This window comes from Coturnix japonica, chromosome 1 (assembly GCF_001577835.2).
Source record: "Coturnix japonica isolate 7356 chromosome 1, Coturnix japonica 2.1, whole genome shotgun sequence".
In the NCBI taxonomy this organism is placed as follows: Eukaryota; Metazoa; Chordata; class Aves; order Galliformes; family Phasianidae; genus Coturnix; species Coturnix japonica.
The window spans coordinates 34,423,345-34,451,297 of record NC_029516.1 but is presented as its reverse complement, the minus strand read 5'-3'; the positions used below and the strand labels follow the sequence as shown (position 1 = coordinate 34,451,297).

At 39.4% G+C, this 27,953-nt stretch overlaps 1 protein-coding gene across 3 annotated transcripts; it reads left to right on the top strand.

Moving 5' to 3' along the window:
- Positions 1–25,185, top strand: NAP1L1 (nucleosome assembly protein 1 like 1). Of its 3 annotated transcripts, none has more exons than XM_015856865.2 (15): positions 1–127; positions 11,285–11,317; positions 11,950–12,038; positions 13,983–14,085; positions 16,513–16,654; positions 17,090–17,170; positions 17,410–17,538; positions 18,043–18,114; positions 18,762–18,901; positions 20,096–20,241; positions 20,328–20,347; positions 20,979–21,101; positions 22,110–22,142; positions 22,507–22,557; positions 24,463–25,185. In XM_015856865.2, the coding sequence occupies exons 2-15, from the start codon at positions 11,301–11,303 to the stop codon at positions 24,496–24,498; spliced, it is 1,182 nt and encodes a 393-aa protein (XP_015712351.1). In that variant the 5' UTR covers positions 1–127; positions 11,285–11,300; the 3' UTR covers positions 24,499–25,185. The 3 variants fall into 3 exon arrangements, with proteins under 3 accessions (XP_015712351.1, XP_015712369.1, XP_015712362.1); XM_015856883.2 differs by having other exon boundaries at positions 17,413–17,538; positions 24,463–25,065; XM_015856876.2 differs by lacking the exon at positions 1–127 and adding an exon at positions 1,425–1,448 and having other exon boundaries at positions 24,463–25,065.
- Positions 25,186–27,953: the final 2,768 nt, after the last annotated feature.

Genomic DNA, 27,953 nt, shown 5'->3' with positions numbered 1-27,953 from the left:
GGAGGGGGGTGACGTGGTGACGTTAATTCTATATGAGCGCGAGCGGCGGGAGCTCGGGTCTTTTTACCGCCAGCCGCGCGGCGCCTCCGCCTCGATCCTGAGTCACCGCCGGTCCCGGCCCGCGCAGGTACCGCGTGTGGGGGTTGCGGGGAGGCCGAGGGCCCGGTTCGGGCCGCGGCGGGAGGCGGGACAGCGGCGGCACGTGGGGTTCGGAGCGGGCCGGGAGGGATGGAGGCCGGGAGGGAGGAAGGGAGGCAGGCAGGGCGGAGAGCGCACATGGCGGCGGCGGGAGCCAGGCCCCGCGTCGGGGCGGGATCCGGGGCCTCTCCCGCCGCTCGTCTGCAGGCCGAGTGCTGCTGCCCGGCCGCTTCGGTGCGGTGCGGGCGGGTGGTGGCCGAGTGGCTACCGCTGGGAGCTGCGGCTGGGCTGCGTTTAGCGTTCATATCTATCCACCTGTGTGCGTTAAATGTTCGCTCGTGAGGCTTTCAGCATCTCAGCTTTATTTCTGTCTGCTGCCTAAATTGAGTGCAGAGTTTCTGCGCAGCCCCTCTGCACGCTGATACACTGATGACATGGCAGCGTCTGCACGGTTCATCCCCTGGCTCGCTGCAGTTCTGAGCGTGTCCGTTTGGTGTTTGGAGCACCGTGCGCTGTGCCGGCAGCCCCTGCTCTGCCTTCCCTTGAGGAAGGTAAGAGCAGAACGCAGCGATGTGACGTGCTGGAGTTCGGTGTGATAGCGGTGCCGTATCAGTTGGACAAGAGGTGGTGCCTGACTAGTTCTCACTGCAGTCATGAAATTAAGCTGGAGACAAGAGCAAAGGCTGGAGGCTGTGTACAGCCATAGGTGTATTCTAAGAGGAACGTTAGCAGCTTCTGCTGTAACCTTCTTAATGGATGAGAATGAGCTTGAATGGTTTCTATTCTGTTGTAAATCTTCCAATTGTTCTAACTTTTAGGGCAAAATAAAATCTGGAGCTTACACACGCTGGAATTGGGTGATGTAGATGCTTCTACCAGGCATAAACTTAAGACTCAAGGCTTGGGCTACCTGGGAATGCTGTTACCAGCGCTTAGAACAAGCCCCAGCTAAACGTGTGCTTGTGTGCCCTCCCTGCTGTGTGGGAGGTACTTAGCAGCACTCTCCCTTCCTGTATGGTGCACACTGTGTGCTTTGGCTTCTGGTGATCAGGGACTGTTTATCTGCTCATGCAGGAGGGCCTTGTGCACGCTGCTTCTTAAAGCTCCGCTCCTCTTAACGTTTTCAGGGCAGCAAAGGGTTGGGACTGCTGTACACGTGCGGAAGTAGCGTGCTGCGGTTGTGCCGTCAGCCTTGTGCTCCAGGAAGCGCTTAGCAGCCATGGGCTGGTCGTGCTGTTGCTCTCAGACCGTGGGCTCCTGGGAGCAGGCAGGGGAATTGTTATGGAGATCTGCTTAGCGAGCTCATTCAAGTGGGTGGTCTGGTTTTTCTTGGCTTCTACCTCACATTCTCATTGTCAGCTGTGCGCAAGTGAAACTGAAAGCGGAGTATTGTAGGCATTTATTGACACTGGGAAGCTTTTTGTAAGGATTTCCACGACACTGGGGGAGACCCGGGCCTTCCAGGCACACACTCTGTTAAAGTTACAACAGAGCTGCAGATTTTTAAGCAAACTTTGGCTTACTCTTGGTGTAAATCATTCACTTAGCTCCCAGAAACTGAAGCACTTGTAACGGGGAGGATTTAATTCATTGTGACAGAGATTATATCCCTTCAGGGGAGTGAAATAGCTTCGGGGTTTGAGTTTCAGTAGGGGAAAATCTCCGGGGAAGTAAGACAAGTATCTTCTGTCTGCAATTCTTGTTCAGAACTTTAGTTGAAAGGCGGTTTGTTCCAGGGGGCCAACAGGTATTATGAAGATGTCTATAGTATCTATTTGTTTTTGTTCTTAAGATGGTAACCCAGTTCATCTTAAGAGTCCTTTTATCCAGCTGCAAACATGGTGTGTCTCAAACAGAACTGTCAAAGGTCTGATACTTGTTTGTAAAGCTTCAGGAGTTGGACAGGTTACTGAAAATGGAGATGAACTTCAACTATGTTTTTTACTTCCATGAATTAATACTGCTTTTGTATTTGTGGTATAGCAGGCACTCGTACAGGAGATGCTACTTTGCAGCTGGAAACAAGACTCCTCAATGGTGACTGTGTTTTACTGGAGCTGTGGGGTCTTCCAAGTTGGTTTCTGGCTGGGGGCTGCCTTCCATCTAGTTCTCTTTAGGAACCAGTTAGTAAGTAATAGAGCAGAGCTGTGTAGTACAGGAGGTGTTTAATCTGAGAAACCGGTGACTAATGTTTGCAGGTCACTTTTCATTTGTGAATTACTTTGAGCTCAGAAGTGATTATAACGTAGTTAATGTAGTTAATGTAATCTATCTGATCCTTGCTCCACTCAGAGGTCAGTGCACTGCACCACCTGACTTTGTTAACCTGGATGGTAGGGTCAGTGTCTTGATGTGTTTGTCTAGAAAACCAGGTGTGCCTGGAAGGTGTCCCAGAAGTTGGTATAATTAGAATCATGAATATTTGTCTTTTCTCAATCTGCAGTAAGATGTGTTTCAGTCCACGGCTTTGTTCTAGATGGCCTTTAATAGTAGCTCTTTCAAAACAGCCCTGGTTTTCCTGTGCTTCTTGGGGGATGATTTTGTCCTTAAGGGAAACCTTCCTTTTAGTTATGCCCCTAGTTTGAAAAGCTGGCTTAAGCATTGAGAGATTAAGTTTGGGGGTGGGGATGGAGGAATAAAAACTCCATCAAGAAGACAAAAACAAAACAGCAAACCACCAAAGACATACCCACAATACTTAGTTACAGCCACAACAGTTTTCAGTCTGTTTGCTTTTAGCTTCCACGTGTATTTTTATGTCACTTTTCATTGCTCACCTCTGAAATGCTATTAATGCCAGATTCAAACTATTTCTCTTCTTGAGATGTTCATGTTGCTGGGCCCTGAGTCTGCCACGGTGTTCAGCAGCAAATGCAGTATTTTTATGAAGGATGTGTTGCTGTAAGTCTGGAATGATTGTGGTTTTTATTGTTTCTGTCACCAGGCATCCAGCTCAGATCTTGACTGCTTTTGCATGTTGAATAGAAATCTTTAGTGGGCCGCATGCCATTATCCTTGTGTCTTTGCAGAGCAATTTGTTAGCCTGTAGAATAATACCATCATTTGAATTGCTTCTAATGCACGGTACTTTAGATTTTAGTACTATTTCTTGTAACTACCTTACGTTGCCTTTTTTTAAACAGTTGTTAATTCTGTGTTACAGAATCACAGAATTATCAAGGTTGGAAAAGACCTAGAATATCATCTTGCCCAACCATCACCAATACTTCCTGGCTAAATCATATTCTTCAACACCACATCCAGACGTTTCTTGAACACTCCCATGGTCGGTGACTCCCCCACCTCCCTGGGCAGTGCATTCCAATGCCTGACTACCCTTTCTGAGAAGTAATACTTCCTAATGTCCAGCCTGAATCTCCCCTGGCGCAGCTTAAAACCATTCCCTCTAGTTCTATCACTAGAGGTATACACTACCTTTGTGTCTCAATACTGATTGTAACATCTGTAGCCACTAAGTGTATCCAAGTTAGATTGTTGTTCTCTTTCTTCACTGTGTGTCTGCTTGATCCTCTCAAACTGGTTGTTTGGGGGGTTTGCAATGTAGCAATGGCTTCATTTGCACGGGGAAAAAAAATGGAGCTGGAGGTAGCAAAGATGTTGCTAAATATATTTTATGAATTCCAACGGCTTCTCAGAGGGAATGAATTTCCTACATTGCATTCATCAGATGTTCCAGCAAAAAACCAACAATGAAGCCATAAGTAGTTCCTTTTTAACTTCTTGGATAAGGCTGTAAGAATGTTTTCTAAATCAAATTTGTTAAAAACCCTAATGCTGTAGTGGGGAGTCTTGGAGATAGCGGAACCGCCAATATGGTTGTGCTTGATTATGTGGCGGTTTCAGTCGTCAGCTGACCCTCTCCATTAGTTGATGCTTTGATGTATGCAGGTTGATCTTAGCTGTTAAAATGCTCTCTGCCACCAAAATACTTCGCTAAAACCCTATTTGTGTATTACTTGTTTGGCATAGTTAAGAAATTGGTATTTGTACCAACATAAACTGCATAGAGAAATACTCCATTTGGAATCACAGAACAGTTTGGGTTGGAAGGGACCCCCTGCTATAGGCAGGGACACCTCCCTCTAGACCAGGTTGCTCACAGCCCCATCCAGCCTGGCCTTGAATGCCTCCAGGGAGGGGCATCCACAAACTCTCCGGGTTTTGTGTGTGAGACCTGTTCCAGTGTCTCACCACCCTCACCGTAAAGAATTTCTTCCTGATATCTGGACTACCTCTTCCAGTTTAAAGCCATTTCCCCTCATCCTGTTGCTACCTGTACTTGTAAATAGTCCCTCTTGAGCTTCCCTGTAGGCACCCTTCAGGTACTGGAAGGCCTCTATAAGGTCCTCCCGGAGCCTTCTCTTCCCTAGGCTGAAGAGCCCCAACTTTAATAAGCTCCAGATCTTTTTGTATATAAAGATTCCAATTTTTGCCCTTAGCAGTGATGGAATACAGGATACTGCAACAGGCCACACTGGTTAGTTTGTTTAGAGTAAATCCACCTTCTGTTTTTGAGATATGAATTTAAACATCTGGGTTACTTTTCCAATAAGGGAAGATTATCTAAGCAGAAATCGGTGTTTTTTCTGCTACAGAATCTTGGCATCCAGAACAAAGACCTCATTGTGTGTTAATCTCCTTTTTGAACGTGATCAGGGAGTTCAGATCGGTAGCAGAGACAAACATGAGATCTAGTTCAGTTCTGATTTCAAATTGTATTTCTGTATTTTATTCTTCTTGTGTAAATTTTTTGGTTACCTGTATATCAGTACTTTAAATAACAAAATGTTACAGAACTAAAGGATTTCAGTATTTGTTTGCTCTTATTTCCTGATTTAAAGACTAGTTAAGGTGAAAGCTCTGAGAAGTGTTGCACACAAATGAAGGGAAGCCCTGCAGTTACTATTAACAAATTAAATGAGTTACGTATGTGATCATTCTGCTTTATTTTGAGGAATTAATTTTCTCATCATGTAACGAGTTCACATTGAGAACTTAGAGTAGAAATCTGCTTGCATGCTGCAACATGTATTGTGCAGAGGCTTGTAGGTACTAGTGAAATAGTTGCAGTGGCAAATGGCTGCAACTGGTGCCTTCACTCGAGTAGTTATTAGAGCAAAAATGGCAGGTTGAAGGGCTGCAAGCAAGCCGTCACAGTTAATTGGTTAATAATGCTGTGCTGCTTGGTTCAGCAGTATCATGAGTATTCTTTTCTCTTGTACAGAGTTCCAAATCTTGCAATGTTAGTCTATCAGGAGGGAAGATGCTGTAGTGTCTGCTTTCACAGTGACTCCTAACTTGTCTTACTCGATTCCTGAGTTGTTTTTAAAGGCATCTCACTTGTGGTGTCCTCCTCCTGACCCTGCTCATGCACATCCAGCTGTAAAAGAGAAATACCTGTCACTTCTAATCTCCCAGTTACTCACACACTGCTCATGAAGGGAAAGGGGGGTATGAGTAGCTGAAGAAGAACCAGAGCCAGCTTTTCTGGCAATATTTGCCAACTGTGTAGCTTTAGGTGACTGGAAGATTCTATAGTCAGCAAAGAAACTCGTTTCTGCCATTGACAAAGACGTGCATCTCCCTTGGGACAACCTGAGTATTTACCATGTTAGTCAGCATAGCAGTTACAAGTTAGAAGTTGTAAGTCTGTTTTGTGAAACACAACTTCTCATTTGAATTTTTTGCCCTTTAATTCTGTCTGGTCTTATTTAAGGTTCTGCTAACAGTCTATCCCTGTGGCAGCGAGAGCTTCTGGCTGTTGAATACATGGCTGTTTGGACATAGTGGGTGAGCTATTGCATGATAAAATGGAACAGAACAGATGGGTTTGGTCTGACTGCAAGGGTCCAGTGGCACCTTGTTTCTCTGAGGAACCTAGATGCCTTGCTTGCACTGATTGCTGTCTCCTTGGGTCCCTCCATCACACCTTGACAGTCTCTGTGATATGCTAGTGCTTCCTTGAGTGTTCTCCCATACTCTTTGTTTTTCTCTGCTCGCATTTAGGTAGGCAATCTTAATTATCTACTCTAGCTTTTAGATTAAATTAAATGTCTTAATTGTTATTCTCCTACAATAACGGATATATTCCCTAGAGAGCTCAGTGGCTAGTAATGTCTTTCATCAAACAGATGGGTTGTCTTGATGTTCTAATGCAGGGTTCCCCATCTCAGTTGAAACTGGTATTTTTTTGACCTTCAGCTTTCCCAGGAAGGCATTTTTCTGTAACATGAATAACAAACCTCTTGTAGCAATGAAATCAAGCTACCTGAAACCATTATTTTAAACATCTAACAGTCTTGTGGAACTCTATGCTCCTTTAGGTTTTGGGGGGATACTAGTTGGTTCTGGTTTAAGTAAGGAATAACGCTCAGGTTGTTCTGGGCAAGAACAGAGGCCTGAAAGAACCACCAGGGAACATATTCCTTTCGAGTTTCCCAGTCTTTAGTGAGTTGAACTTGGCTGGTATGATGTAACTTGTCTGGCACCTTTGGTTTTTGCACACACTGCAAATAGCAGCTAACAGGACTTAATCCTGACTTTTTTTTTAAATACAACTAGCTGTCTTCCAGCTGGACCTCTTTTCTTTACTGACATCTGACCTAGTCCACTTGATTTATTATTTTTCTATTGCACCTCCTTCATTGCACACAGAGTTCACTTGTTTGAGGTTTTCTGTTAATGCGTTGCTTTCAGTTGCCCAAGGCTCACCAGAGACAGAAAGAGGCTGTGGCTGCTGTACTATGGCTGGACTAACTGACTTGTAGTACTCATGAGTTATTGACTGTTGAGGAAATGAGTGGTGGCAAAACAGTAGGCTTCTTCTAAAGATGTGAGTAAACAAGGCTTGTTTGTAGTGTGGATTCAGTACCCTCAAAAAGCCTACTTGTGTCCCATGAACTACTTGAGAAACTCCTCGTTGCTGTTGCAAGCTAATTGAGTAATTCCTCTAGAGGGGGGAAATGAGGTTCTCTGAAAGGGACAGAGTGGGTACCGTGCACAGTCCGGTACCCACAAGGATGCTGGCACACTGGCAGCCTTCAGGGCTATGCCCTGTCAGCTGGCTCCCAGCTCACCTTGCTGGTTCTCACTTCCCTGAGCCTGAATGGATGTCAGGTAATACAATAGCTACGTGCTCTCTTTGGGTGCCCAGAACTGACCTTCAGAAAGGAAGGGCTTCTCAGCAGGACATTCACTCCTAGCTGTAACGTGGCTGGTGCTGTTGTGCAAGCTCGGGCTTTCTGTGAGGGTAAAGGGAGGCTGGGGCAGAGAAAAGTTCACGTGGTTTGCCTGGGAAGGACTCAGTGTTTGCTGAAGCCTCGCTTGTGCAAAATCACTTTCTGAAGAAACAACTTCAATTTTTAGGTTACTAATGTGGACAAACGCATGACGATGCCATTGTTAGTTTGTACATGTATAGGACTCTTTTTTTAAAAGAAATAATGTTATAACAGAGGTTAAAAGTAAAGTGTACTTCAAACATTATGACAAACATTGAACTTTGATGGTGTTTTGATAAGATTTGAGGTTTAAGGAGGTTCTGACTTTCTGAGTACATCCTATAGAGTTACTAAAACTGGCCAAGCTTGTGGTTGATTATCAGTCTCCTGACCTTTCAGTTTTGAGAAAGAGTACACTGTGAAGGCAGCTCAAGCCATCTCTATGGAAGTTTGAAACCTTACCCTTTAGAAAGCTTCTACTGTAGTTTATTTTTGTGTTTTCTTGCTTCCTTTTTGCAAGGTTAACTTCCCATGTGCTGCATTTAAAGTCCTGTGGAGATAAGATCAGCATTTCTTATCCCCATTTTTATTTTTATAGTAGGCAAGTGGAGCCAGGGAGCACCTCCATATTTGTTGGTAATTCAGTGTTTCTGGCAACAGCATTTCAGATAACAGGGAAATAACCTTCTGATTTGTATTTTAGAAAAGTGTGTGTGTGTGTATATGTATGTGTATATACATACATATATGCCATCTGGATTGTGAGAAGTGGAAGCTGTGCTGTTAGTGCTCATAAACCTTCCCGTGCATCTCCCAAGGGCAGCCTCAAGCAGTGATAGCAGTGGATGCCTCTTGCCACACATGTCAAGGTGCAGCTGCTGTTCACAGTCTTAAATGTACCCATGAAAAAAGGTAGAAAGGAGGGCTGTGTTGACATTCCTGTGGAGAGACAAGTGATAGGAGTACTGCATCCAAAGAGTTCGCTTTGGAGAGATGTCTGCTTCTACAGTTTTTAACCAGTAGAGCTGTGTTTGTAGAGAAGCTTAATGCTCGTTTAAGTAAATGACAATAAACTAAATGTGATGCAGCTATATATCCATGCTGCTGGGATGCAGAGATTAGTCTAAGTGTCTGCCAACATAGTTCTGTTGGCATAGTGCCTGGTAGCCTCATAACACAAGCACAGTTGTCTAGAGCTGACAGATGACAGTGTCATGGCAAGCAGTAGTACCTCCTCAGTTTGGGGAAGAAATCTCCAACTGCAACTGTGTTTTGATACGGAGTTGTGTAAGCAGAGGGCACGTTAAAGCATGAGGTATGACAAAAGCCAGTGCCAAGAGAGCGGAAAGGAAAACAGGTGAAGAAGATATGAGCACATTGAAGGGAAGTTCTGAAGTTGATAGCTGTTATATATCAGTCTATTTGAGTCTGCGAACAAACTTGAGAACATTTTGAGAAGTCTTGGAGTAAACTAGGCCGTTGTTGGTAAAGGTACTTTCATACAAACTAGGGAGTATTGTATGTGCTAGTGCTCTTGTCTAGTATTGGAAAATCATTGAATCACTAAGGTTGGAAAAGACCAAGATCTTTCAGCCCAGCTGTCCATTTACCACCATTGGTTCCCACTAAACCATATCCCTTAGTACAACATCCAAATGCTTCTTGAACACCTCCGGGGATGGTGATTCCACTACCTCCCTGAGCAGTGCATTCCAGCACCTCACCACCCCTTCTGAGAAGAAATTCTTCTTAACATCCAACCTGAATCTTCCCTGCTGCAACTTGAGGCCATTCCTTCTCATTCTATTGCTAGTTATGCATGAGAAGAGATTGATTCCCCACCTCACTGCAGCCTTGTAGAGAATGTTAGGGTCTCCCCCAAGTCTTCTCTTCTCCAGACTAAACAATTGCAGCTCCCCATAAGACTTGTGCTCCAGACCCTTCACCAGCTTCACTGCCATTCTCTGGACATGCTCCAGAGAATTAAATGTAAGAGCTCTGAGATGACTGTTGCAACAGAAAACCAGGATTTTAGTGTTTTATGTGAATGATAACATCAGCTCTGCTGCTTGATTTTAGGGGAGGATGAGGGCTGGTTTATGAAATAGAATAATTATAGGGTTGTTAAATATGTGTACTTCTGAAGCCTACGTGTTTGTTTTCTGATCATAGCTGAAGGCTGGAAGAATGGGGGAATTTTTGCCATGTCATTCTTAAATAGATATCATCCCCAACAGGGACTACTAGCAGATATGGATACTTAGTATAAGGTTTACTTAGCCTGATGTGTTCATAGCTAATCTCATGATATCTCTTTAAAAAAAAAAATAAAAAGCTTAATTGAACTGTAGAAGTCAGTCTGTTTCAGCAAATGTGTCTAAGGTGCTTGTGCTGCTGTTTTACCTACCCTGCTGGCATGGAGAGACCAAATGGGCTGTGTGGTATATGGTACACCTTTGAAAGATAGAAGGTGAGGCAATGTCTTTATGGAGATGGGAAACATCTATGTGGAACAGCAATAGTTAATATAATTGTCTGTCACCTTTGGATGAAAATGCATAGAAGTCAGGTTCACTGGACACTTTGTGCTCTTTTACAAAGTGAAGCCACTGGTCTTCTTGAAAAGGTTTTGAATGAAGGACAAGTAAAGAATATATAAGGAAAAGGTTGTATATTTGATATAGCAAAAATGTTTAGCAAGTCAGAAACAACGCTAACTGTGGTACTGCTCAAGAAATGTGGAGGCATCTAAATTGTAATTGTTGTTTCTTCCCAGTTTCTGTAGGTCTTTGGTCCATGCTATCATTCTTCTGAGAATGATACGCGAAGGTGCCCATTTGGAACTAATATAGGCAGCTTGTGTCTGTGTGTAAAGCTGAAGTCACAGAATGGGCGGACTTGGAAACACGTGAAAATTAAAAATGAATCAGAAATGTTACAGGAACTCCTTGATTTATTACTGAATTGTTTTGTGCTTGGCTTATGGTTGTGCTGCCATTCTGTTTGGTAGCAAATAATACAGTATTTATCTGAAGTGGATTGATAGATAGTTGGTTCTCCAGCTTTTCCACAAACTAGAGAATTGAATTGCTGAGATTATGTGCAACTTCCTAAATGCTTCATTGTCAGGAAGACATCAGGTGATTTCTTTTTGTGTAGCTGTTGAGAAGTAGAAAAGTGTATTTGGATTTTGTTTAGGATGTAGGTGTTTAAATGTGGGCGAATGGAGATTCCTGTATCTCTTCATATTGAGCCTTAATATCTGAGCTGGGAGGAGATCATTCTCATGTTTCACTTCTTGTCAGTTCAAACAAAGCAGATCCAACCTACTTCAATTAACATTCTCATTGGAATACATGATAAGGAGCTGAATTTCTAGAAAAAAAAGTTGCAATTCTCTGGGTGTTTTGAAGAACTAATTGGATTGGTTTTGTAAAGTTGGGATTAAAAATGAGTTTACAAAAAGACATACTTAGTGTTAAAAGACAGCATTAAGAGTTGTCTACAATTAAGTGCTGAAAGTGAGTAAAGAGTTGCCGAAGGGTTTCTAGCATCCTTGTTGCTTCACTTCTTTCCTCAGATTCTGTTCCATAATTCTGTTACTTCCAATTAGAACAGACTAGCTCTCAATCTGTGATATTAATACTGATGCAAGATGCAGTCTGTCGTTTTGCTGGCATTTAAGTTAGTAGATCCATTGGTTCTAAACCACAGTGGCATTTTCAGAACTTCTGTATACACTAGACTGAGCTCCAAACATTTACATGCGAGGTATGCCACTCTTTAGGCTACAATACTTATGTTATTTCTAAAAGCTAACATGGTTTGTTTCTTTTTCCAGTGTTATGGCACTTGCCTGTGGGCTGTGTGATATCTAATAATGTTTCTGTATTTTTTTCCTCTAGGGTTTGAAATCTGAGAATGGCAGACATTGACAAGTAAGTAAAATCTGTAGGTCACCGAGTCTGTGACTGTATGTCCCTTCCTATGCTTCAGGTAGCCACAATCTCCAGATACATGATGGGTAGAGTCTACAATAGTGGGATCTTGATATTGTGGCAAAATGTGTAGTTCAGAGCACAGGGAAAGAGCTTGGATTCCTCTTACCAATTAACTTATTAATTAGTTGGAATTTTGGAAGGAAAATATATCATGCTATTTGTTAATGTGATTTCAATGTAGCTTTGTCTGTACTTTGCTTTTATTTTATGGTGTTTGAAGTATTGTTTGGGTGAACCTAATCTCTGTTCTCAAAACCTGCACCGCTTGACAAAGAGGATGTTTAGGGCAGAAGAAGGGGGGGAGTCTTGAACTTGTTCATGCTGATAGGAACAGAAGGAATTATTTTGTGAAAAGGAATCTTCAAACACCTGAAAAGTTGTTAGTTCATATGGAGTCTGAAAGTGACACTGAATTTATAAAGACAAATTTGTCTTTAGCTATTAAACCTTTCCCAAGTGTGTCAGCTGTTTGCTTCTACCAACGCGATCTGTAACTTGTACTTTTAAAGCTTATTGTAGATAAAAAAAGCCACAAACTTTTCAATCCTATTATTGAATATTCCTAACAGCAAAGAACAGTCTGAACTTGATCAACAAGATATGGAAGATGTTGAAGATGTGGAAGAAGAGGAAACTGGTGAAGATGCCAACTGCAAAGGTAACATTGAAAAGAAAGCTTTTTCAGTTGCTGCGGAATTGGTTTCTAATCAATGTTAAAAGGATTTTATATTTTAAAGGGAAGTGCTGAATCATAACTACCGATACATGACTCTGTTTGAATTCTGAAGCAATGGGTTTTTTCAGTTTTGTGATTTCTGTTGTCTCAGTTGCATTTTAGTCATTGTCAGTAACGGTGCAAGCAGTGCTGGCCACCTATACGAGCATATAACTGGAAAAGAGAAGATCGTTATCGGATGGTTTGGAATCTAATGGCAGTTAAACGCTTTCCAAAAAAAAAAATCAATTGCATATATGTATTATTTTGATCTTTTCTTAGTAATTGGCTGCTAAATTGTTTGAGAGCAGAATTAAAGTGTTGTTGCTGATCTTATAAATAATAAATCCTTCATCCTTCCCCTGAAGAGCAAGTACTCGAAAGAGAAAAAACCATTTGTTAGGAGATGATGATAGTCTGGATCATTGATAATACCCCTTTCCATGATTGCTCAAGCAGAATAGTAACACTAAAACAGTTTTCTTCAGGATTAGGTTTAGGGCTTTGTATCTGCTGAAAGTGCTTTCAAAACTGGATTGCAAAACTTTGAATAACACAGGGTGGCTAAAGAAAAGCTTTCACTAATTAAATGGTAAGTACTCAAGTGTCCCAAAGGAATCTAGAGATGAGTAATGTGTATTTTTAGTAATTAATCCCAGCAATTGTATGTGAGGATCTGAGGGGAGTAATTACACTATATGAGTCTTGGAGAGAAGTTGGGTTTTGTAAGTAAGAAGCATGTTTCAGTGTTAGGGAACTTAAATGACTTGCAAAATGATGTTATCAAGCAGTTATTTTGCTAGTTTTCTAGTAATTTTTTTTGTATGCATAGAATAATATTCATGTGGTTACTCTAGCAAAGGGCTTAGAAATAGAGAATCAAATGCCAAAAAAATGTAACTTAGAGTCATAGAACGATAGAATTATCCAGGCTGGAAAAGACCTTGAAGATCATCAAGTCCAACCGCAGCCTATCCAGTACCCTAACTCTAAAAGCCCTCCACTAAATCATATCCCTGAGTACCACATCCAAACGGCTCTTAAACACAACCAGGGATGGCAATTCAACCACCTCCCTGGGGAGCCTATTCCAGTACCTAACTACCCTTTTTTTGTTTGTGTATCTGAAAATGTTGAGGATGAAGGTAGAAGCAAAACATGATTATAAATGATTATGAATTCTAATTAAAGATGAATTTAAGTTGCTTTCTGCAGGCTACTGAGGTGTGGACTTTGAGCTGAAATGCAAAGGTTGATGTTAATTTGGGCAATGGAAATACTTAGGCTAGCAATTTGTGTTTTCCAAAATGTATTTCTACCACATGATTTGAAACAAATTTACTGTTTTGGGCAAATTACATTTGGAATATGTAGATAATAGAGATCAAGAATTTAGCACTGATGTTCTGTAATCAAGAATATGTCAGGCTGAGCTGACTGGATTGCTTTGCTGTTCGTTTTGGTGGTGGTGGGTGGGGGGGAAGTAGCTCTAATGAGCAATTATTATTTTTCAAGACAAAAGTATATAAGCATAGACTTGTAAACCAGTTCAGTACCCAGGTCTGAAGCAGTCTTGTTTATCTAAAATGGAATGAAAATTGCAACTTTTGTTTGTATTGTTTGTAGTAAGGGGGCATGGTTTAGTGGGAGGGTATTGGTGGTAGGTGGATGGTTGGACTGGATGATCTTGGAGATCTTTTCCAACCTCTGTGATTCTGTGTGATCAGCACATCTGAAATGGAGACACTTTAAAAAAAAAATTCTGCCTGTGTTTCTTCTTAGAATAACAGGAAATTCACTTCATATTTTTTCTTAGTATTTAGATCTCTTTCAAGCCTTGTCTAGAAGATATGCTCTGCACTTACAGAATTTTCATTTTAATTTTAGCTCGACAGTTGACTGTGCAGATGATGCAAAATCCTCAGATTCTTGCAGCTCTTCAGGAAAGACTTGATGGTCTGGTAGGAACATCTACAGGATATATAGAGAGGTAAAATGTTTGTTCTAATTCAGTATGAGGAGAGTGATATAAATGTGCTTTTGCTTCCTGAACAATATTGTCTTTAAGATTAATCATAAACCACTGCTCTGCCTAGGTAGCAGGAAAGTAATATAATCAGGAATTGACGCATTTCAAAACTGAAGGCTTTCTGTTTGAGCCTTTTTGAAGTAAAAAATGCAGAAATATTTAGTGGCAGATAATGTCACGTGCAATTGCAAAATGTCATTCTGTCCTGCTTTTATCAGTATGTTCCTTATCATGACATCATGCGGCAAGCTGCTGGGCGCAGATTCAGCACTGCATTGCGGAGCTGTATTTCCTGGTTCACTATAGCAGTCTCATGTGAGTTTTTACACTCCAAGGGGAAGATACTGAGATGTACTGCATTTTCCCAAGGGCCTCCACATGATTTCCAACTCTTGGTGATGAGGAAGAACTCTCTTGTCTTTTCTAGGAGGACAGCCGTGAGGTTCTGCTGATAAGGACTCTGATTCTCTCTCTCCTCTAGTTTTATTTTTTTGTTTGATTTACTGCTCTTAGTTATTCTGTATTATCTCATGCTCCTTTTAATAAATTTGTTTCTCTTATCTCAATCAGATTTTTTTTCCCCTCTTCCTCCCTCTGCATTTTGCCCAAGGGGAGGGAGAGGTGTCACGTGGTTAACTCTTCAAACCATAACACATAGGCACAGATATTTTCCCAGAATGTTTTCTCAGCTTTGCTTTAATTTGAAACATGGGCAAGTACGTGGTCACTTGTGGTCATACTGTAACCACAAATTGGGAATGTTGTATCAATACTTAATGTAGTCTCCTTATACAATTTGAAACAATCTGTTGCTTACTAAAGTTTTCTTTACTGCATCTGCTATAACAGATTTATCTATCTCCTTTGTGTAATTTCTAATTGTGTGAACTTCTGACCATATGCACAAGTTGTAAAGCACAGAACTATCTGACTGTGATAGGATCCTGTGTTGCTATTGATGTTATCTGAGATGGCTACTGAATGACTGGATTTGCTGCTGCTACTCCTACCACTTTCCTGTATTACAGGCAGTAGCATAGAAGAAAATACAGGCAACTAATAGCCTACCCTAATAACTACAGGCCCAGGAAGAGCATGGAGTCAAAGGAGTACATAGGTTCTCTACACTGTTCTATATGCTGTACACTAAGGCTTTCTATATCTAATATGTTGATTTTTTGACAGTTATTAATTCATCTCTCCTAATCTTTCAAGTCCTAGCTGTAAGAAGTGAACAGAAGTCCTACTTCTGTTTACTTGGCATTTTCCCCTGTCAGCTGCTCTTGGAGATACTGCATCATTTCTTCATCTATTCTAAGTCTATAGTTCTTTTTCTTGCAAAGCATTGCAGCTTTACCATTAATATCAAGTGCTTGCCAAACTTACAATAGAAATAATAGCTGGAAAATGTGTAACTTTCCTCTGTGATTCCTTAACATATACATGCTGATTTAAGCATGCTTTACAGGGACCTCTTACATGTCTTATCAAATATCCTACTTAAGTGGGGGCTGGTGGCATTAGTAATTAATACGAACTTGCAGTATTTAGTTAATACCTTCTTGGTTGCTTCCACTAACCTGAAGCTGGTCCTAACAGTTTTTCACTTTTTTGCAGCTGTTTGCCATTGTGCTCTTAATGATGTGACCCAGTTCCTTAAATAAAGAAGGTTAACATGGTAATCTGCTGTAGCTATATGCTGGGGACTGGCTCACATCATCAGTGATAGAGGCTGTCACCAGTCTACCCTATGAATTTCACTAACAGTGCAGGTTAATTTCTGCCCCAGCTCTAACTTTGTTAGTGTGGTCTTCTACAAGTCAGATACAACTTTAATCAAAGTTTCACAACAGCTTATAATGAAGGCTGCACTAATTGTTTGCCTGTAATATGTATATAATATGGTTTTGGCTTATTCTGGGAGACTGTTAAGGGACAGCAGTGATAGCTTCATTCCTGAATAAACAAAAATAATGGTTGTGAAGCTTGACTTCCTTAGTGAAGTAATAACTCAATTGTCTTGAATGTTCATAAAAACAAACAAGTAGTTAGCTCATCCTTGATTGTGCTCCATGTTAGCAATTTGCCATGCTGCTTGGTGGTAAGGTAAAACTTGCTGTCAGTGTGAAGCTTTACACAAGTTTGCGTATTCAGAGACTTGACTTTTTTTTTTATTCTAAGTCAGGTTATACCTGTTTTAAGAGTCTGTGTTAAGTTTATTCCACATGGTACAGTGGGTCGTAACTTTGACTTTTTTTGCAGTTTTCTAGTGTTTAAAGCAGTGTGAAATCCATTTTGATATGTGTTGGTGAAAGGAGCTGGTTAATGAGAGGTCAACATGTGCATAGAATGCAATGTTCGTAACAGTTCTGTCACTGTATTTTTCAGCTTGCCTAAAGTTGTTAAAAGACGTGTGAATGCTCTCAAGAATCTTCAAGTTCAGTGTGCACAGATAGAAGCAAAGTTCTATGAGGAAGTTCATGAGCTGGAAAGAAAATACGCTGCTCTCTATCAGCCCTTATTTGACAAGGTATTTTAATGCTTTTCTTATTTGTATTTAAAAGCTTTAGTTAAACCAAAAGGGAATATAAACTGAAGCTTATTTATGTGTTCTGAATTACCTTGGTCTCTAATGTGCCCATTCAGCTGAATTTACACTATTTTGCTGTCCATGTGACTATCAGCTAAGATGAAGTGTTGTCTATTCCATGGCTAACAAAGTCACCTTAGTATATTAGGCCTCATCGTATTAACTGAGCAGATGTTAGGTTATGTGGTAACCGTTCTTGCATGTTGGTTCTTCAGTGTATTGAAACACTGGTAACTGCTGAATCTTTCTAGAGCAAGAAATTGTTTGGTTAAGTAGACAGTACTTTGTGATAGCAGAATCAGCAATTTATTGGTTAGAGTACGGCTAATTGCAATAACTAGAACATATGAAAGTATCCTTGGTTCAATTTTTCAGCGAAGCGAGATCATCAATGCAATCTATGAACCTACAGAGGAAGAATGTGAATGGAAAGCAGATACTGAAGAAGAGATTTCAGTGAGTATCATAATCAATTCTTATCAATATTCCCACCTTTAGCATGAAATTAGATTCAATAGAGTAAATACATTTTTCTCAGAAGGAGAATTTTCTTAATGATTGGCTGTGTATTATTAATTGCATCCTTAAATCACATGCATGAAACTTCATGTGCACTATAATCAGCTGAAGATGGTTAAACTTGATGGAGGATGGTTTTTAAAGCTTAGAGAAACTAACATTTTTATTCTATCAAGGAGGAAATGAAAGAGAAAGCCAAGATTGAAGAAGAAAAAAAAGATGAAGAAAAAGAAGACCCTAAAGGAATTCCTGAATTTTGGCTGACGGTATTTAAGAATGTGGACTTGCTCAGTGATATGGTTCAGGTAGGTAGTAGTCCAGATTGCTTTGATGTTGCTTTAGTATTTAATCCAAATGTGCTCTACCAGGAAAGAGAAGGAATGGTTATAGTACTCGATGTCTTTTAGAGAGTAAAAATTAAGCTGGCACTTGGATGTTATCTGGTCACTTATTCTACTCAGAGCACAGAGCACACTGAAATATCTTATTTTGTTCTTACTTGTTGAAGTTGTAACTTTACACAGAAAGTCCATTAGTAAGATATATATATAGAAATGTTTGCATGAAATATGTACTAGCACTGAAATTTGTATTTAGTTTGCATGAGATTTAAGCTGTGAACCACAGTGAAAATTGAGCTGCTGTTATTGCCATCTGCTGGTTGTATTCGTGGAAGAAAGTGTTTCAGTGCTTGGACAAGGTTCTTGATGAGATTCACTGGTTCTTCTAAATACACCTTTTTATCTCTGTGTCTTAAATCTGTGTACAATTTAACCTTATGAAAATTTCATTAACTTTTCTATTTACAGGAACACGATGAACCTATCCTGAAACACTTAAAAGATATAAAAGTGAAGTTTTCAGATGTTGGACAGCCTATGGTTAGTTTAACCTTTTAAACAAGTTTTTCTGTGTTATCTGAAGGCTTGTATTTGTATATTGATAACACCATCTGTAATAAGCAGTTGTCTTAAGGCAATCCTGAGAAACGCATGGCTAGTTTCTTGTCCCCTGAAGAGCAGTACAAAGACTAATCCTGAAGTACTGTATGAATGAATTACACTTAATTTAACTTTCAGATTCTATTGAGTTAATAACTTGACCATAGTATTTGATTACTTGGTTTTATCTTTATATTTTGACAGTTTGAGGCACTTTTTGTATAGCTACTATAAAAGAATATCATTTCATTTCTAGAGACCAAGTAACTTACAAAGATATATTTGTTTTATCTCTATAACGTAGCACCAGGAAATCTGTACATAATGTGAAGTCTTGTGCTCATTTCTTAATATACTGCTTGAATCAATGACACAAGGTCAGCATAGTAAAAGTAAACATCTGAATACTGACTGTTCAATTTAGGCAGCAAATTCTTGGATAAGTTGTGCATGCACCACTTCAGTGTTGGTAGAGATGGATATGTTCATTTGCATGTTTGTTTTTGATTTTGATCTTCAAGTATTTAGAAATTAAAGGTATGTTTTGCTAGACTGCTTATGTTGTCTCTTTGCAATTCTTTCTTAAGAGCTTTGCATTAGAATTTCACTTTGAACCAAATGACTACTTCACAAATGAAGTGTTGACAAAGACATATAGAATGAGATCAGAGCCAGATGATTCTGATCCCTTTTCCTTTGATGGACCGGAAATCATGGGCTGTACAGGGTAAGTGCTGCTGAATAGCCATAAGATAATATAACTGTTTCTTCCGTATTATCCAAGTGTAAGCTTTTAGTTACCTAGTGACTTGGAAATAGCTAGGCTCAAGTTTGAGGTTAAAACTTAACTGTTTTGAAAACTGTTATAACTTCATATTAGTTTGAAACATTGAGGACTCTCTTCCTCATGTATCCACCTAGTGTTACTTTCAGTTTGTTGTCATGTAATATATACATATAAGAACTATATACTGTGTGATCTAAACATTGATGCAATTTATAAGTACATAGATAGTATCTATATATGCATACAGTCAAATTTAATACACTTTGTAAGTTGTGTTCTGCAGCAACTGAAGCTGGGTAGTATTTAGTGGGCCTTGATAGCTTTTTAAAAACCTTATTTGATCACATTTTGGAAGCCTTTTATATTTCTGACATTCAGTTATTTGAGAAGGCAAGTCCGTTTTTATGTTCTGTATTGCTGTTGTCCAGTTTATAATAGTTGAATGTTTGCCTCTCTGAGCATCTTTCAGTTAATCTATTTGAGAAGTAGAGAACAGTTATATCTAATTCTAGTTTTCTCGTGATTTTGAAGTTGTCACATTTGGTGGTCTCTTCTGTTCTAAATTAGCTATAATTCCTTAGCTGGTTTTACCCATGCACTACTGTGCACTTACTGATACTGACTGATGCTTGCTCTTTCATTTCCCAGTCACATAATGTAATACATTGCTACAAAAGTCCTGTAGGAATTAGTCTGCTTGAGTACAATAGATCAAACTGTATTGTCTCCCATAATTTGGACTGTTACTGAAAAGCATGTCTCCTGGCAGAGATCCCTGTGAGATGACTCTGCCTTTATGAACATGGTTTATGCAAAGCAATGACTGGGAGTGTTAAGACAGCAGCTTTTTACCCTTAAACATCTCACCTCTTTCCTTTGAATCTATAAAGGATCTAGTCAAGAAACTTCTTCAGCCTTATTTTTGTGACTTCGTTTACATTTACCCCAGAATACTTTGTGAGTGTCAGTCAAGTCTGTGGTTAAGATTCTTTTTTTTTTTTTTTTTCCTCTGCAAACAGCAAATAACCTTGATATTTCATGTTCAGTATATTTCTTAAAACTGGGATAGCCTCTCTAAATACTGGTAGCGATAGCAGATATTCTAAGCTACAACTTCTTTTCGTTCTTCCCCAGCTGCCAAATAGACTGGAAAAAAGGAAAGAATGTTACTTTGAAAACAATTAAAAAGAAGCAGAAGCACAAGGGTCGTGGAACAGTTAGAACAGTGACAAAAACTGTTTCCAATGATTCCTTCTTCAACTTCTTTACTCCCCCTGAAGGTAAACAAAATCTTTGTGTATTTGCATTAACATTAAATGTTGTATATAATTCATTCACTTGTTTTCTTCTTTTTTTTCCTTCACAGTTCCTGAAAGTGGAGAACTGGTAAGTTGTCTTATTGGAAGTTAAGAGTTTGGGGGTGAGGGAATTGCCAGTGAAAGGCAGTTGTGTACAATGTGCTTTCTGGGATTTGTTTGGGAATTTAAATTGTTTCAGTTTTAACTTGGGAGTATTTGTGATGAATAGTTTTTCTTTGGTAGAAGGATGGCAAAGTTCATTTCACTTTAATAGTGTTTTGTGACTTAGAGCATTTTTCAGGTGTGCAAGAGCTTTACATTGGGTTGATTAATAAGAATTGTGAAGATGCTTACTTAGAAAGCTTCACCTGGTTAGTATTTAGTTCTCAATGCTGTGCATGCAAAGTGAAAATCTAGGGATAATACTATGTTTAAGAAGAAAAATAGTTTTAAGTGACTATGTAGAGGAAGAAGGAAATTTAAACTCCAAAGCTTTGTATGGCTAAGTTTGCTGAAGCAGCAAACCCTGAACTCTATAATGTGCGGAAATGCTTGAAGTATAAAACTTGATCTCATAATCTCAATTCTATAATTGTCCTGAACCAAAAACTGATGGGGATTTGTGTAAATCTGGCAATGTCAATATTTGTGCAACTTGTGTTTTGGTGTCAAATGTAGTTACCAACTTATGGTTTAGAACATAAAATTGTTTTATGCAGGACGATGATGCTGAGGCAATCCTTGCTGCAGACTTTGAAATAGGTCATTTCTTACGTGAACGTATAGTCCCCCGATCAGTATTGTACTTCACAGGAGAAGCTATTGAAGATGATGATGATGATGTAAGTAATGTTCTTTTGGAGTGTTAAAAGCCTCTATAGAAAGTTGCTTAAAGTTTTTTGTTAACTTCTGACTCCTATAGTTACTGTTAGTATCCTTAGAGTTGGAGGTATCAGCATCAGTTTATGGTGGATTTCCTAGGATATTAATTACCTTCATGCTGCTCCTTATTTAACCTTCCAAGTACTGAATTCAGAGTTCTGTGGCAAAAGCACTGATTGGTGACCACTTAGAGTGATGTCTGAATAAAAGTGTGTGTACAAGTCATTCCCAGAGTGATGTGCACAATGCTTTGATAGAAAAATGAGCTGCCAGAAAACAAATTAGTCCACATATGTAGCTGGTCAGCCTGTTCATTATACTTGCATGGCTACTGAGTTCTTGAAGTTCAGGTTTGATCATTTCAGGAGAGCTCTCTTTAGAAAATGGGAGATAAATTCATTCTAAGCTTGCAAACTTCTTTTCAAAACATGTTCTTCAGAAGCTTGAATTCAATACATTAAAGATGCTAAAGCTGAAAAACAAACTGCAAAACCCAAGAACTATAAAGTACTTTTTTTCCTCTGTCTCCTCACAAGTTAGGATTGCTTGACAAATGTAGCAAATCTATTGAGTTGATTTAGCTAAGCTAAGTCCAGTTTAGAATGTGGAATAGTAACCTTTAGTCCAGAACTGTGGCAGTCGATGGGTAGAAGACAGAAGTGACTGTATGGACTGCTTTATACTTCAAGACACTTTGTTGGACAGATATATTACCATTTAAATAATCTCTTCCAGTGTTGCACATAAGGAATGCAAGGCAGGAAGTGCTCTCTGCCAGAGCATAGTTTGAGATTGAATGTTTTTCATGCTGATTCATAGAGCTATTTCTAATCTGTCAAATATAGGATGTTCTCTTAAAGCATAGTACCATGTGTATGGCTCCTGGCATCAACTTCAGTTATCTTGAATGAACTAATGCCTGTAATGACTATGTTTATGACAGTCAAAACTATTTATTTCTTTCCTAGTATGATGAAGAAGGTGAAGAGGCAGATGACGAGGTAAGTTGACAGATTGTCTTGATTTAAATAGCTTCCCTCCTGTAGTCTGCATGGAGTAAGTTCCTCTAGTTTATAAATGCTGTAAAAGCTAAGTTTAAGTTGTACATATGAATGTGAGATGCAACAGCTTGTTGTATTCTGTGATCTGGAGTGAATATTTAATTGCAAACAATATAACAGAAGTAATACTACAAATCAAATTGAAACTGATGTCAAAAGATGTGCTTTGTAGATGGCCCACAGTATGCATTAATTGAAGTGACAGTGAAAGTATTTTGGAGTGGAACTTTCAGTGTTCTTGAGGATGGTTTGGGAAGCTGATTGTGGATAAGTTAGTGAAATATAAACAACTGTTGTCTTTCAGGAGGGGGAAGAAGAAGCAGATGAAGAAAATGATCCTGATTATGACCCAAAAGTAAGAAATTAAAAGAATATTTCAATGTGCACATGCGTTCATATTCCTGATATTTAATGAAGGCGAAACATCAAGTTTTAGTTGAAGTATTTAGTAGCTCTTACAGTAAGTGTTTTTTGGCTGAAACTGTTTTAGTTCCAGATTGTTTTTTTTTTTTTATCAACTTGTCTTAAAGCAAGTTTCTGGTTTAGTTCAGTGGTATAAGCGTTCTATAGTAGTAATCAGAAGAGTACAAGTAATAAATACTCAGGTTTGGGGAACTTGCCACAGTTTGGTTCTTGTACTTTGTTGGAGTGTTATTTCTTGAGGCAGCAGATGTCAAGCCTCAGGAATGCATCTACAGCCAAGAACTTGAATGTGGGCAACTAAGAGCAACGTGCAGCTTTGTTTCATGTTTAATGGTCAGAGCAAATGAGTAGTTAAGCTCAGTTCGCTGGAGAAGTGATTGTGAGCAACTAAGTCCTTAGCTTTCTATTAGCTGAGGGAAATACATCCTTAAGTAAGATTAAGCCATAGTCAGAAAGTGAAGCTGTCGAAGTTGAAAGTGTGCTGCAAAGTATCTTTCCCATTTTTAATCTGGAGGCAGTATATTTTTCAGTAGCAACATTTTGATCTAAAAGAAGTAGTACCATAATTCTAGTGTTGTCCTGGAAAAGATGTGGGCTATGGAACTGCTAATAACAACGTATGACTTCTTGGGGGTGTTTCCTCTGCAGTATGGTATTCCAGTTGTTCAAGAAAGTTCTGGAATCAAAATGAAACAGCTGCAAATTGGGTTTATGATTTCCACCACTTCAGTTGTTTTTGCAAGTTAAATGACTGAGGGCAAGATCATATGCTCAGTTTCAGAGAGGCAGACAATAGCGGTACTACAGTGCTTTGAAAAGAATTGATAATCATAAGTTAATTACAGACTAGAAACTAGATAAACTTATGAAAGCACTGCAGTCTGAGAATAGTGGAACAAAACTTGCAGTTTTCACCCTCAAAGGCCTTTTCCATAAATTCCCATGTTACTGTGAGGTATTGTTGATTGCCTGCTTCAATACAGAGCAGTTGGTAATATCTACTTGGAAATTTTCTAGCAACTAGAATTTATTTCAAAACAAATCTTTCCAGAGTGTTAAGAACATACCTTGACTTGTTTCATTGCACTGCTGTACACTGGTTCTGAAGTAAGGCTGAGCCCTTGTCAATCAAAATGAAGGCTGTGTGGTTTTCACAGAATCACAGAATTACCCGGGTTGGAAGGGACCTCAAGGATCATGTAGTTCCAACCCCCCTGCCTAGCAGGGCCACCAAACATACACCTTTACTAGATCAGGTTGCTCAGGGCCCCGTCCAACCTGGCCTTGAACACCTCCAAGGACGGGGCATCCACAACCTCCCTGGGCAGCCTGTTCCAGGACCTAACCACTCTTCTAGTAAAGAACTTTCCCCTAACATCCAACCTAAATCTTCCCTCTTTTAACTTAAAACCATTTCCCCTAGTCCTGCTATTATCAGCCCTTTCGAAGAGTTTACTCCCCTCCTGGGAGGAGGGGATTATTAAGGAGGTTTTATTTTGTATCAAACTGTTTAGAAGGTGTGGTTGCCTCTGTGCCAGTGATTGATACTGATTATTATTGCCCTTCTCCTTTGTCTAGTTTTGGTGTCATTCAGAGTGTACCATTTTACTTGATTCTGAACAGACTTCTCTCTCAATGCATATATGCTAAGAAAGAAAAAAGCATTGTGAATGTTACCACATGTAAAGGTATTAGTAATACTGGGCAGTTAGCTCAGTTGAGGAGAAGAAAGAAAAACCTGACTGTTGGAAGTTGACAAAATATATTAATAATCTGAGTACTTCCTGAAGTATTGATATCTGTAAGCTGATATTTCTTTATTTTTTTCCCTCAACAGAAGGATCAAAACCCAGCAGAATGCAAGCAGCAGTGAAGCAGTGTGTATGTGGCCTTGAGGATTACCTGCACTGTAATAGCCTAAACACAACTATTAGTTACTTACAGCCTTATGTTTTGTATCTTGGTAGAATTAAGTAACCAATTTGTTAAAAAATGGAATCAAACACATAAGAACCAGTTTAAAATGTAGGTTCAATCTACCTAACATTTTAACAGTCTAATTTTCTGCCAATATGTAGAATGCAGTAAATCCCCTAAAGCATGAATGTTAATTCATTGCTACATAGTTTGGTTCTTGTGAAGTCTTTGTCATGTAGCTATTAGACTGCAGCTGTGAAGATTATCAGAACTGTTAACTGAGACCAATATTTGTTTAGAGAAAGCTCTCTCCTGAAGAACCAACCAAAGTATTTTTCAGCCCAGTAGTCTGAACGGGTTTAAGTCTGCTTGCACTAGCTGTGCCTTCATTACTTTGTTATAGGAATGGCAGTGACTTGTACTAACTAGGAGATGATGATGCATTTTGAATTTGACTACTTGAGGAGACTAGTATAACTTGTTTAATTTCCAATGAGACCACATTAAACATTCATAACTGTCAGCTTGTTTATGCTATGGGTTTTGTATTTTATGTGACATAGTGATCTACAAAAGAAACCTAGCCATCATATTAAGGTTATTGTTTACCACGGGGTGTGAATAAAACCTAGTATTTTCAGAAGCTAGTCTTGTTTTATTATGGTGTGTATCTGCATGTGTAAACTGGTAAGGTGTATTTCATGCTGCAGTTCACTATGCTAAAACAAAAATTGGGAATTATTGAAAAGAAAGGTCTATAGCATCTTAAAAGCAGTAGTTTGGTCAGATTTTGATCCATTCTTTATAATTGCAATGTGACACCTGCAAATCTGTGCTACATGTTTCAGTGTTTGGTCACCTTTGCCATTTTGAGTAGACAATTGTTTTTAGGAGTGGAGCTAGATCTGATAAAGGACTTGGATATTGCTATGCCTGATTCTAATAGAGAACTGGATTATTAGCATGAAATCTGTTGCAAAGAAAGGAGTGTGGATTTCAAGTCTGCACAGACAAAGTTACATTGTCCTGAACAAAATCTTCTATGTAACTTAAGGGACTGTTAGAACATTCTCATTTCTAATTTGTACTCGGTGTTAAGCATCTAAAGAGGAGGAACCAAACCCCAAGGAATTTTTCCTTCCTCATCTGATGTCCCGTTCACTGTGTGTGTTTGCATTATTTGGCTCATTTGTTGTCTATACTGGATGCTCTCTGTCAGCTGAGCCATGGGCTAGACCTTTCTCATTAGTTTTGTCTCTAGGTGTTCTCAATGTGAATTTGAATGCATTCAGCTTGAGGAGGTTATGAACTGATGTCTTTCATGCAAGTTTTTCCCAGTCAGTAGAACAGTCTAATAGAACCTAGATTCTTGTTTCAGACAGAACTCCTACAATTATGTAATAAACAAGTATGCACATAACTTTTTGAGGAATGGGAAGGTCCTCAGGCCAGTGGAGCAGTGTCCAGCTAGCTGAGGATGTGCTTGTACAGTAGCTACTCTTTGCTGCTAATATACGGAGGTAGGCATAAGGGGTTAAGGGACTGAAAAGAGTAGGGCAAGTAAGAGGCAAACAGCTATGTGAGAATGAGGTTGTGGAGGCCAAGTTAATCTGGCAAGTTTCTTGCTTGGAGTATAGGTAATATATAATGCTATAATGCAGCTTATCCCAAGTGCTCTTCTTAATCCTCAGCCCCTCTGAAAGGAGGAAGGTCTAGTGTGCTCAAAACTGTTTATCTTATTCCTTGGTGTCTTGAATACTACAGTGATTAATTACTGAATTCTTGTCAGATGTCATCTTTCTCCTCACCAGATACCTATGGATTTGGGAAAAGGAATCCTTGTTATCTATAGCTGTATAGAAAATGTCAAAGCTGTGCTCTTAAATGTTTTTCAAATAACCTATATGTCATAGCATAGAAAAATGTAATAATAGGAGGTGAACAACACTATCTCCAGTAGTTGTGTCTTAAAGTAGATGTGGTTGTTGTCTTGTGATAACATTAATCCTGATAGAATATGCTTATCCTTTGAGACACTGATGCTTCCAGGTGTTATCTCTTTGAATGTCTCCCAGGATCAAGTTAAAACCAAGTACTGATTGTTTCAATTTGAACTTCAGAGTGTGCAGGGACCAAACTGATATTTAGCAGTTATCAAGGCAGGGCTTTGGGATTCATGTTTCTGGGCCTAACTATCTGAAGTCCTTACTTTAATCTAGCCCATTTTTCTAACAGTATCTATCAACAGAGTCTCCCAGGAGAAAGTGCTGTAGGAAGTCCTCTGACACACTTCAAGCTGCTCGTGAAATACGGCTTTTATTTAAATTACTTTTTTATTTGATCTTTTATACAATGTGATACAGTGTTTGTCTGAAAAGAGGAGTTGATAAGTGTTAAAGATCATCTGTGGACTGCAAAATCCAGATGTATGAATCCATCTCTGGGGCAGGTTTTGGTAAGCTGCTCTCTAGACTGACTAGCCAGTTCTTGGGCTCAAATTGAGGTGCCAGTCCCTGAGGTATTGATTTAATAACTGGGTGCTTCACAGCATTTCATGCTCAACAAACGCTCCTGTTAGCAATTCTGAAAGGCAGTATGGAGCAGGAGCATTAAACTTTCCACAGTGCATTGTGACTCATTCTTGTTACTTCCTGTGGATTTATACTAGCTATAATCTGTTTATTTAGCATTTCAGGAGATTACCTTGTTACCTAACTAGTTCAGGTTATGAAAATGCATCACCAGAAATTAAATTTCTTGATGAGTTGTTGCAGTACTACACTAGAACGTCATGTAAATAAGCGTTTTCTTTCCAGCTCTGGTTGCTAAGCAGGCTGCTGCTCATTATTTCTACACTTCTGGTAACTGTAAGTTAGACTGTTAACACTGAAGGATCTGACTTTTCTTACTGAATTCTTCTATGACTAGCTTGGTAAGCTTAGATTTCTTAGTTGGATTATTGGAATCAATGCTTCCCAAGCTATGTAGCAAATAGCTTAACGTTTTAAGGTTAAGTGAAAGAAGCACAGCAGAATGTAGAAAACTGCAGGAATGTAATGTATTCATCATTGCCTTCCAGCTGATATTTAAGCTTTCCCTCTGTTTTAAGTCCCGCTTTTGTAGGCTTTGTTCATAAATTAGTAGAGCACGAGAGCTAGTTTGTATGTCTTCCAGTAGTTTTTCTATTGATAAATGTCTGTGCAATGGTTGCTTCTCAGATACCTTGTGTTAGGTGGGAAAACTGCACTGTGTTCTTCTCAGTGATGAAAATACTGTACTTGGTACTTGTTGGACAGTCTGATAATGAAGACATATATATATAATATAATGGCTTTGGCCAGTTGATCGCCTTTCTGATCGCCGAAGTCGCCTGATTCGGAGCCGTCCCGGACCGATCAGCAGCGGCTGACC